At 48.1% G+C, this 11,856-nt stretch overlaps 1 protein-coding gene across 1 annotated transcript; it reads left to right on the forward strand.

Annotated features, from left to right (window-relative positions):
* Window positions 1-2,193: 2,193 nt before the first annotated feature.
* Window positions 2,194-3,884, forward strand: ier3 (immediate early response 3). The gene is made up of 2 exons (XM_038815070.1): window positions 2,194-2,493; window positions 3,191-3,884. The coding sequence occupies exons 1-2, from the start codon at window positions 2,284-2,286 to the stop codon at window positions 3,449-3,451; spliced, it is 471 nt and encodes a 156-aa protein (XP_038670998.1). The 5' UTR covers window positions 2,194-2,283; the 3' UTR covers window positions 3,452-3,884.
* Window positions 3,885-11,856: the final 7,972 nt, after the last annotated feature.

Raw genomic sequence — 11,856 nt, forward strand, 5'->3', positions numbered from 1 at the left:
TCTGCGTGGGTTTCCTCCGGGTGCTCCAATTTCCTCCCGCAGTCCAAGGATGTGCAGGTTAGGTGCATGCTAAATTTCCCCTTAGTGTCCGATGTTTAGATAGGGTTATGGGGATAGGACGGGGAAGAGGGTCTAGATAGGGTGCTCTTTCAGAGTGGTGGTGCAGTCTCGGTGTGTCGAATGGCCTCCTTCTGCACTGTAGGGATTCTAATAGGGAGAGAAACTGTTTTCATTGGCAGCAGGGCTGGGAAAGAGATTTAAAGTCATTGACAAGAGCAACAAGGATGGCAAGAGAAAAACATTATTATGCAGCAAGTGGAATGCACTGCCTGAGAGTGTGGTGGAAGTAGATTCACTTGGTATTTTCAAAAAGAATTCAGAGAAGTGACAGAAGAGAAAATGAATTCTGGGAGATTGGGAAAAGGACAGAAAAGTGGGGCTAGCTAAATTGCTCTTGAGCATAACCATCTTGATAGGCCGGATGGTCTTCTTCTGGGCTGTAATCATTCTACGATCCTTTGGCCCTTAAATGCCCTGCATTATTCGTCACAACTATTCTGTGTAGCAGTGAGTTCTACATTCCCACCACTCACTGGCTAATGAGGTTTTTCCTGAATTACCCATAGGATTTATTGGTGATTGTCTTGTATTTAAGGTCTCTGGCTTTAGACACCATAACAAGTGGAGAGATCTCTACCGCTATCCTATTGAACCATGGCCTAGGTGTAATAACTCCAGGAGGCGCAGGCTAAAATGCAAAGTAGGTTTATTCTCCAACATTAATAAAGCCGCAGTCACGGCATACAAAATAAATGTCCCAGCCTAGGGCTATCGAGAACTGCCAGTCTGCGTCTGGGAGTCGATACTTAAGACTCCGCCGGTGAACCTCAATTGGGTGGGCCATCACCCGCTCAACACGAGAATTCATACACTACGAAGACCATGGGGAGATCAATCAGTGATTCACCTCCCCCCGCAACTCATGGGCTTCCTGAAGGTTATAACACTATCAAAACACTAAGAGATCAGCCACAATCGTGTTGAATTGCAGAATGAGTTTGAAGGGCCGAGTGGCCTACTTCTGCTCTCCTTTAGCATGCTGGTACAGATCATAGAACATACAGTGCAGAAGGAGGCCATTTGGCTCATCCAGTCTGCACCGACCCACTTAAGCCCTCACTTCCACCCTGTCCCCCTAACCCAATAACTCCTCCTAACCTCTTTGGTCACCAAGGGCAATTTAGCATGGCCAATCCACCTAACCTGCACGTCTTTGGACTGTGGGAGGAAACCGGAGCACCCGGAGGAAACCCACGCAGACACGGGAAGAATATGAAGACTCCGCACAGACAGTGACCCAGCAGGGAATCGAACCTGGGACCCTGGTGCTGTGAAGCCACAGTGCTACCCCCTGTGCTACCGTGCTATTGGATCCCTCCATAACTTTAAAGAACATGGCAAGTCACTACTCAGCCTCCCCTTTGCCGGGGAAAAGAGCGTCAGGCTTCAGTTTTTTTTTTCCTGACAGGTATAACCTCTCAGTTTCTGGTATCATTCCAGCAAATCCACCAATTTTTGCACCAACTTTAGTGTCTCTGTGCATTTGCGCTGATATGGAGATGAGCAATGTGTGAGGTGCTCCGAGAGCGCCAAGAATCAAGGGATTGGACGTAAAGGAAACTGGGGCTATTTAGATTAAAAGGAGGCACCTTCCCTCGATCAATATCCTAACTGCACCTCGCGGAAGATGTCAAGAATTTGAGGTTGCGAAAGTTGGGACAAGTTCCCAGCATGGCATCTGGGGAAGAGTGTGTTGCGACATGAATTAATGTTGGAAGAGAGGTTTGTTTACAGCTGGCTCAGTTTCAGAGTTCTTCATTTCCAGAATCTGTAATTTGAGAGAGAGAGAGAGAAAGAGAGAGAGAGATCGGAAAAATAAACACACCGCTAAGTTATTTATTGTTCAAAAAAAGAAATGGAAGAGGAGGAATAATCTTGTTCTGACTTGTGTGTCTTTGTGCTCTCTAAATTTGATTGGAGGTGTGGATTACTTTCTCCGAACTGTGGAAAAAGCAAATCACTCAGTCAAATGTAGCATGACTGGGGCGGGCATGAACCAGTCAGAACCGTGATAGCCAATCACAGCCGTGGGTGTGCCATAGAGGCATGACCCAGTTGGTGTATTAATATCACTGCACCCACAGTGAATTCTACAGAGACGACAGCCTGTGGACTCTTCTTTCTTCTTTGCTTTGCAAAAGAAAAGCCAAAAACCAGAGTACCATGTGTCAGGGTTGCTGCCACCCTCAGCTGGCAATCGGTGCCCGGGCCCCCTTGATAAAGCAGTACAGGGGCACTTCCCTGACCAGGCAGAGGAGCACTGATCCTGAGATCTTCACCTTTGACTGCATTCCGAACGCCAAACCCATCCCGACTGCCAATTCCCGACTCCGAAGCAAACGGCGGGCTGTTAAAGTCCTCTACCCAGCACAGGTAAGAGCCTTTCCAGAAAGACAAAACAGCCCCTGGCTGAGATGATAGACAACGCAGCAGAGATGAGCAGGAAGCCGAGCGAGCACTATGCCCTTGCTGCAGAAATGACGCTTTTCTTGCCTGCTGCCATTTCTATATTAGGCCAAAAATACTGTAACCTTGGGTAGGAATAGCAATTCCAGCTCATTGGCATTTCAGGTGGGGTTTGCTGCAAGTACTTTAATGTGCTAATCAATGTTTCTTACCTGGGTGCAGAAGTAGAACTGAGTCAGGGTCCAGAGGTTAAGCCAATATATTTGAAACAAAAGTTAGAATTTTTCTTTCGTTGTGATTTTAAAGATTGTTGTCCCTTCATTTTTTTGGCTTTTTAAAACGTCCACAGTCAGAGCTAGACAGAAAGGAAGGGACAACATCACAGCTCATGTTGTGGTTAGTGGCCGCGTGCAACAGTTGCAATACTGTTTGATCTTCCCGGTGCAGCACTGAACAAGTGTTTAATGAAGGTCTGGCCATTATCGCACTGCTGTCTGTGGGATCTTGCAGTATGCAAATCAGTTGTGCATTTCCATCCGTTACCAAAACGCATCAAAAAATACTCCACTGGCTGTAAAATTGCTGAGATTCTGAAAGGTACAATATAAATGCAACTTTCTTTCATTCCATGACTAACCCTTTCTCATTCTTTGTCCATCTCCAGGTCAGGAAATATCTCCCACCTGAGAAGAAGGATTGGGCCAAGCGGATGCTTCTCCTCTTCCTGTCCGTGCTCGTTGTCCAGGTGTACACTGCCACAGAGGTGAACGAGGAATCTGTCAGTGTGGTCATTACGTCAGCTGCTTCAGCAGGCCCGCAGGTCAACCTCAGCAGAGAGTGGGCTTCGGGGGTCTCGACCTCGTCTGAGGAGCCCATCATACCAATAATGGCCGTGTGCCCCCGCTGCCAAGGCTGCCCACGATAGGGTCCAATGCCACCAGCTCAGCAGTCATCAGTCCATCGGTGGTCGACACGTGCTACAGAATGTCGCCTGGATCTGTAGCCTGCAGAATGTAGAAGAACCTCCATCTGATCAGGTATCTTCCCAAATGTCACTCTCATCTTCAGAAAAATCAAGGTGGGGAAGCTCCATGGACCCAGTTGGCACATCCTGTGAGATGAGGATGCAAGAGCCATGGTAATCAAAAACAATCAAATGAACGCTGGAACTCTCAACTTCTGCTCAAGGTTGTCTTGACTGGACAAACGGTCTTATGTATATTGAACTAATTTAATAATAATAATAATCATCTTTATTGTCACAAGTAGGCTTACAGTAACACTGCAATTAAGTTACTGTGAAAAACCCCTAGTCGCCACATTCCGTGCATGTTCGGGTACACAGAGGGAGAATTCAGAATGTCCAATTCACCTAACAGCACGTCTTTCGGGACTTGTGGGAGGAAACCGGAGCACCCGGAGGAAACCCACACAGACACGGGGAGAACGTGCAGACTTTGCACAGTGACCCAAGCCGGGAATTGAACCTGGGACCCTGCAGCTGTGAAGCAACAGTGCTACCCACTGTGCTACCGTGCTGTCCCCTAATCGAGTGTTGGTAGAGGTGTTAGTGTTCACCGTCAAGAGTGGTTGGTGGAGCAGTGATGCATTGTGGAGAATTTGGATCCTTGAGGGCTAGACGCACATACTAGAGACAATGAATGAATTGATCGTTTCGAACTTCATTCGTGACCAATCTATACCCCCTCCCTGAAATCCACTCTGTGTAAACTGTAATATCCCACTGCTGTGTACCTATTGTAATTGTACATAATTTTATATGAAAGCTTACTGTGTAAGCAAATTGATTGTTTTACCCAGCACCTTTGGTGATAATTGAACGTAGTTATTTTTTATTTGTTGAAATAAGGAGGAGTAAATGTATACTCCGAGGACATTTATTTAAACATAATAATAATGTATTAATATTGACAGCCACTGTGGTGTTATTCTGTCATGACTCAGTATGTTCTGTGAACAACTATCAAATAAATTATATTGACGGTCAACTCTGTGTGTTTGCTTTCCAACAAATAATTACTAAATTTAAGCTGAACAATTCTGCAGTGTAATTTTCATGCTCGTCCTCCCAGTATAAAGACAACATCGTAGACTTTCTCTCCCCCTTGTTTTCTCCACACCAGATTGAAATCAATAACTGTCATACTGATTTCCCGTGTAACTCATTCCTTCCAGGATCTGAGAGCAATGAAACTCATTGCTTGCCTCAGCTCCCCTTCTGACAAGTTATTTATGTTTAAATCTGACATTTCCTGCTCCCTCCCTTTTTTCAAAATAAGACTAAATGATGAGGCAGGCCTGAATATAAAACTTAAATATCTTGTGTGTTGGATAATAATGGGGTGGATACCTGAATCACATAGAGAGGGTCAGATAGGTTATATAAATGATAATGAATGCCTGGGAGTGAGTTACAGACTCAAATTTAACCAAGGCTTACATAAAAGATATGTGATACCCGGGAGAGAGTTACAGAATGGAATCTAATAAAGAGGTTCAAATGATCTATATATAGAATAATGGATACCTGGGAGTGAGTTACAGACTGGAATCAGATGGCTTATATACAGAATAATGGATACCCAAGAGTGTTACAGACTGGAATCTAATCGAGGGGATCAGATGGTTTATATGTAGAATAATGGATACCTGGGAGTGAATTACAGACTGGAACCTAATCGAGAGGTTCAGAATGGACTTGTGCTGCGGGATTCTCCGGAATCGCGCGATGGCCCGATGCCGGCGTCAAAAACGGCGTGAACCGCTCCTGCGTCAGGCCAACCAGAAGTAACAGAATCCTCCGCACTTCCGGGGACCAGGTGGACGCTGGAGGGATTGGCGCCGCAGGCAGCAGGCGCCGAAGGGACTGCGCAAGTCCGTGCATGCGCCAAAGGGTAGGTGTGATCCCACGTATGTGCGGAACCACCGGCATATTCTGCCGCATGCACAGGGGGGTGCCTTCTCCGCACCGGCCCTGGCGGAGCCCTACAGGGGCCGGCGCAGAAGGAAGGAGTGCCCCCATGGCACAGGCCCGCCCGCAGATCGGTGAGCCCCGATCGTGGGCCAGGCCAAGGTGGGGCCACCCCAGGGCCGAATCCCCCCGCGCTCTCCCGAGGACCGCCCCAGCCGACGTACCTACCAGGTCCCGCCGTGTGGGACCATGTCTAATCCCCGCCGGAGGGACTGGCCATAAACTAACGGCTGCTCAGCCCATCGGGGCCCGGCCCCGGGAGAGGGTCGCTCCCAATAGCCCCCGACCAGCGTGGCGTGAACCCCGTCCCGTCTGAAAACTGGCGCCGGACAAAACCGGCGGGGGGTCGTTGAATCCCATCCATGGTCAATGAGAGGGAAGGATCATTTTGTCTGACATGACCGACTCACTACCAGTCAGCTGGGTGTAGGGGCAGTGGATCTTCACCTCTGTGGCGCAGGCCAGCCTCGCTATCGGTGACTGCTCTATCCTCAGTCAGACCCTGAGGTCTCCAGGTCTCTGAAGTCCGGCATCCCACTACCCGTCAGAACTCTTTCCCACCTATTATGTGCTAACGTCCCTGTGGGGACAAAGAGAGATCATCGTGAGCCGCACGCTTGATACATCAGGGGGATCTATGGTAGGTGACATATGTGGGCATCGCTGCTGCGCATGGGTAGGTTGTGCTGGTGGCTGGCAGAGTGCGCTGGGGCTAAGGCGCAGTATTATGCTGGGTGGTGCGATGGCTTCAGACCTTGGGGGGGGGGGGGGTGGGGGGAATGAGGGAGAGGTTAGCAAGGTGTCAACCGGACCGATGCCAAGGGGCAGGAGTCAACTTATCCATGTGGCACAGTGGAGGTTGTTGGTCTTCTTCCTGCACTGAACTCAGGTCCTCCTGGTCACACTGCCCGAACTGATGGCCGCTGTCACAGCCTCCCAGGCGGCATGGATGACCCTGTGGTTGGCCGGAATTCCCGAAGTGTGGCGCAAGTCTTCGTGGTGGCATGGGTGTGTGCTGACTGGAATGTAATTGGACGGAGTGGTTTATGAGGCTGCTCCACTTTGTTAGCAGGAGAATCAGCTGGTGTGATGGCTATTTCCACCGTGAAGCCCACCGGGGATCATTTTCGGCACTAATTGCCGTTAGATACTCGCCGCGGTCTCACTGGGTCAGCTGTCAGGAGGCACCCGCTACAGCACTTAGCACTTCTCCCGTTATATCGCCCCGGCAGACTGGAATCTAGTCGTGGGGTTCAGATAGTTTCCATTTTAAATAAAGCACACCTTTAGCTTGCAGCAGTGAGTAGCATGAATCTTACTGAGGTATTTCTAACCAGTCTTACTGGCTCGTATCCGCACAGGATTGGGTGGGTCTGCCTTTACACTGACAATAACAACCCCACCTCCTTCCGAACAGACAGGTTAGGTTAAAGGTCACCCCTATACTGCCTAATTGACTCCGCACATATCGAAATCGCAATGGTTCTTCCTATGTGCTACTTGTTGGGATCTAGCTCAGCACAAAATGACCAGCGTTGTTCACCTATAAAACCATTCTTTAGCAGCACAGCTTCTTCCCCACAGTGACTCCTAAACGACCCTTTTATGGACTGATAGACTTAAGGAGTGGAATTCTCCGGAATCGGCGCGATGGCCCGAAGCCGGCATCAAAACCGGCGGGAACCACTCCGGCGTCAGGCCGACCGGAAGTAGCGAAATCCTCCGCACTTCTGGGGTCTAGAAGGACGGCGGAGGGGTTGGCGCCACGCCAGCTGGCGCCGAAGGGACTGCACGAGTCCGCGCATGCGCTAAAGTGCTGGTGTGATCCCGCACATGCGTGGGACCGCCGGTGGATTCTGCCGCGTGCCGGAATCTAATCGAGGTTCAGATGGTTTATGTACAGAATAATAGCTACCTGGGAGCGAGTTACAGACTGGCATCTAATTGAGACATTTCTAACTAAAATCATCAGATTGTAGTTCCACGGGATTGGATGGGAAACTAGTTTTACACTCTTATCCCTGATACTGTCAGTTTCCTGATGGGAAGGTAACGTTAATAATCACCTCCAATGTGTCTAATGGGATACATTTGAATTGCAATCTCAATTCTTATTCCTGTTTGCTACGTATCGGGATCCTGCTCTGCACAAAATAATCAGCTTTGTTTGTCTATAAAATGGTCCAGTGTTGCAAGTTAATGAATTTCACATAATGTGCTGAGCATATTGTTGACAGTTAAGCTGATTTTATGTGATGCTGCAAAAGTTGGGACATACTCGGAAACGTGTTCACTGTCGGATTGCAACATTGGTGTTCCCAGAATCGTAGAATTGTTCCAGCACAGAGGGAGGCCATTCAGCCCATCGCGTCTGCACCGGATCTCCCAATGAACATTTCCACTTGGTGCCATTCTCTTGCTTTCTCCCCCTAACCCTGCACACTGCTTCTTTACAAATAATCAGCTAATTGCCTCTTGAATTTCTCCAATGAACCGGCCTCCACGATGTTACCAGCTAGTGCCTTCCAGACCCTAACCACTTTCTGTGTGAGAAAGTGTTTTCTCACATCAACTCTTTTACCAATTACCTTAAATCTTTGTTCTTGATCCCTGGGCCAGTTCCCTGGGAACAGTTTCCCCCTATCTACCCTCTCTCCAGACCCCTCATGATTTTGAATACTTCTATCAAATCTCCTCTCAGCCTTCTTTCCTCCAAGCAGAATCGCCACGGCTCCAAGCTATGTGTGTTTCTGTCAGGTTGCGAAATGAGCAGACAGAACAAGCTGACTCAAAATGTCAACTCTGTCTTCCTCTCCCTGCAGATGCTGCCAAACCTGTTGAATTTATCCAGCATTTCTATTTCAAATCTCCAGCATCCGCAGTAATTCGCTTTTATAAGATTATTGTGGACTGATTTAATTATAGCTAACCTTCTTTTACTTATTTACTTGCTGTTGGTCTTAGTTTGTCTTATTTCATCGGGCCTTTGACAATGCAGTAATTTGAGCACCTTGAAGTGTAAAATGCATGCCTGGACAAGCGGCTATTTTATAATAACCCATTGTTGAGGCAAGTTAGGAACTTTTAACGAGGTGTGTATGATTAATGGTTGTCCTAGATGATTGAGCTACATGAGCAGCGGTCATTGTTTGTAACAAAAGAAGCAAATTTGATGTGAGAAAATAAACTTTTCCACACAGCGAGTGTTTGGGGGCTGGCATGCACTGCCAGGAAGTATGGTGGTTCAATCGAGGCATTCAAGAGGGCACAAGATGCTTAGTTGAATAGGAAGAAAGTAAAGTTCCATAGTCCCAGATGACCATAGGCTGCTTTCTCCTTTGAGGGGGGAGAGCTGACTGGAGGTGATTTAACCTGAGGATCACTACACCTCAGGCAAGGGGCAAGGTTGAAAAGACAGCCTTCATCAATAACCTCAGCCGGTATGGGGATTGAACCCGAGGCTGTTGGCCTCGCTCCGCAACACGAACAGAGAGTCCAGCCAACTGAGTTAACAACGTGCAGGGTATGGGGAAAAGACATTGGAATGACACAAAGTCATGATGCTCATTGGGAAAGCTGGCGCAGACACGATGGGCCATAACAATTCTGTGATTCTGTGATTATGCATCGCAAAAGGACTGCAGTGGTTTTTGCTGTCTCAGCCTGTTAAGCCACATTATGAACGCACCTTCCAAGGCCATCCAATCCTGGAGTGGAGCTCGAACCTGGAGCTTCGAGCCTAGAGGTTGGAGCACTACCCACTGCGTCTCAAGACCCTTGCTAGTAAATTGCAAGGCTCAAGCGTAGGAAAACAGGATGCAGACCAGCTATTCATGAATTACAATTTAAAGAAACGAGGAAGACTCTCGTGCCAGTCCTGCTGCCAGCCAATGCTGCTGGAGCCTCCTCAGGAGTAGGCATTATAGAATAGAATCATAGAATTTACAGCCCTGAAGCAGGCCATTTGGCCCATCGAGTCTACACCTGCCCTTAGAAAGAGAACTCTACTCAAGCCCAAACCTCCACCCTATCCCCGTAACCCAGTAACCCCACTTAATCTTTTTGGACACTAAGGGCAATTTATCTTGGCCAATCCACCTAAGCCGCACATCTTTGGACTGTAGGAGGAAACTGGAGCACCCAGAGGAAACCCAAGCAGACACGGGGAGATCGTGCAGACTCCGCACAGACAGTGACCCAAACCGGGAATCGAACCTGGGAACCTGGAGCTGAGAAGCATCTGTGCTAACCACTGTGCTACCTTGCTGCCCACAGGTAGCTATGATGGTGAGGATAGTCTAAATTGGGATAACCTAGAATGGGGGCTGCATTCGAGAATGGTGTTGGCTGCCACCCTCCAAGCATCCCACCACTTTCCCTACCAACATCCGCTCAATGTATAATCAAGATGGTACTGTTGAGAAGGCTCAGGGTTTGCGCCAAATTCCTGTGTTCATATATCTGCGAAGAGGACTGGTCAACACAGCCACTCACTCAATTTGAGATGGAGGCTTTCAAACAGCTACTGGATCCCATTTAAAAAAAAGCAATGACTCTCTGGGGTAATTTTACGTGAATTAAAAGTCAATGATGTGAAGCGAGTGGTAGTGCAGTCAAGGCCAACATTAAGGCTAGCTTTAGCACGGGCATTTTGTCTGAGCCCCTGCCCACGGCAACAACGTGATCCAGGTCAAAGCATCCTGCTCGGGCTACACCCCATCCGCAGGCTTAAATATTCACTTCCTCTGAGGCACAGTGGTAGTACCGCTTACCAAGTACCAGACGCAATGCAGCAACAAGTTAAGCCTCCTCCTTCGAGACCATCTTTGAAACCCATGACCTCTAGCATCTAGAAGGACAAAGCAATCAAGTGCATGGGAAAGGCATCACCTGCAAATTTCCCTCCAGGCCACACACGATCCTGACCTGGAACCATGGGCTTGATTTTGTAGGGAGGGTCATTTTGACCCTCGGTTGGAAAAGTCAGTCATGACCCAATCCACTTTTTAAAAATGGCCTCCCCTCAAAGATAGCAGACTGCACATGGCCTAAACTAGTAGAAAGTGAGATTTATACCCCTCAGTAGGAAGAGATCCTGAACTCGAGCGCTGTTGGCCTTTTGGAGCGGCTATAGTAGTCCCAGCAACACCTGAATCCAGTGGTGGCCACTGCGCGTGATCCCCAGGAAGAAGCACAATGTACAAAGAGTCATCCAGACTTGAAACGTTAGCTCCCTTGACACTCCACAGGTGCTGGCAGACCTGCTCAGATTGTCCAATATTTCCTGCTTTCGCCTCAGATTCTAGCATCCACAGTAATTTGCTGTTATCAATGTACCTGGACTCTGGTAATTGGGGATTTTCGGGTGGGAGGTTGATGGGTGACCTAGGGGAGGGGAGAGAAAGTCGGGTGGCAGGTTTTGAAGGTCGGGCTTGAAGACACAAAATGGGAGAAGATGTGGTGATGGGGAAGGGGCAGAAACAAAAAGCCCGGAGCGAAAGATAGAACATGGGCCGGAACTCTCCTCATGATGGACACACACAAGCACACAATAAAAAAAGGTAAAATTATATATGGTTAGGTGTCCTTTGATTGCCCTTGTGGCATTGCCTGTAAATGTGGCGGCCGGTTTAGGTTCGGTAGTTTCTTGGATCCAGTCAGATGTAGAGGATCTTGCAATTGTGAAGAGATCTTGGTTCCCTGCTCCTTTTCTGGTCGAGTTTTGCCTTCGCGAACTGGGCCACATACGTATTGCAAGAGAGCGAGAGAGCGAGAGAGTGGGTGGGGGGCGGGGGGGGGGGGGGTGAAGGCTGGAGTGGGATAGAACAGCTTGCTTTATGTTTTCTCTGGTAAAGACTTTCTTCACACCGCCTGTGTCAGTTACAATCTCTCTCTAGTGGCTGGACAGCCTTGCCTTGAAATACTTCACCCATTGTGTATTTCCAGGTCTGTTGGGGCAACTATTGTTTCAATATCCAATACTTTGCATTTTTAATGTCCCTTCTTTGGAGAGTCCTGCGTTTCGATGGGTGTCTGGATTTATAGGAAATATCTCTCCCTTCACTGTCCCCTGAGGGGGATTTGTTTGTTTCGCACCCTCACCATAAACTTTGCCTTGCATTTTTAAGCAGTTTGCTCTGTCTCAGTTAAAATTGCAAAATTTCCAGTCAGCTGAAAGTTGATCAATCATATTTTGAAAACTAGAAGGGCACAGCCGAGTGACAGTGTATAAGTGTCTAATATTCTAGGGACACTAAAGCCAGGATTCTGGTAATGATACATTTAGATTGGATTTGTTTATTGTCACGTGTACCGAGGTGCAGTGAAAAATATTTTTC

Source organism: Scyliorhinus canicula, chromosome 13 (assembly GCF_902713615.1).
Source record: "Scyliorhinus canicula chromosome 13, sScyCan1.1, whole genome shotgun sequence".
Taxonomy (NCBI): Eukaryota; Metazoa; Chordata; class Chondrichthyes; order Carcharhiniformes; family Scyliorhinidae; genus Scyliorhinus; species Scyliorhinus canicula.

Bases quoted from the DNA above. Each gene is read 5' to 3' on its own strand.
- ier3 (XM_038815070.1), top strand. From the start codon at position 2,284: ATGTGTCAGGGTTGCTGCCACCCTCAGCTGGCAATCGGTGCCCGGGCC. The intron at 2,494-3,190 runs GTAAGAGCCTTT...GTCCATCTCCAG, and splicing joins AAGTCCTCTACCCAGCACAG to GTCAGGAAATATCTCCCACC.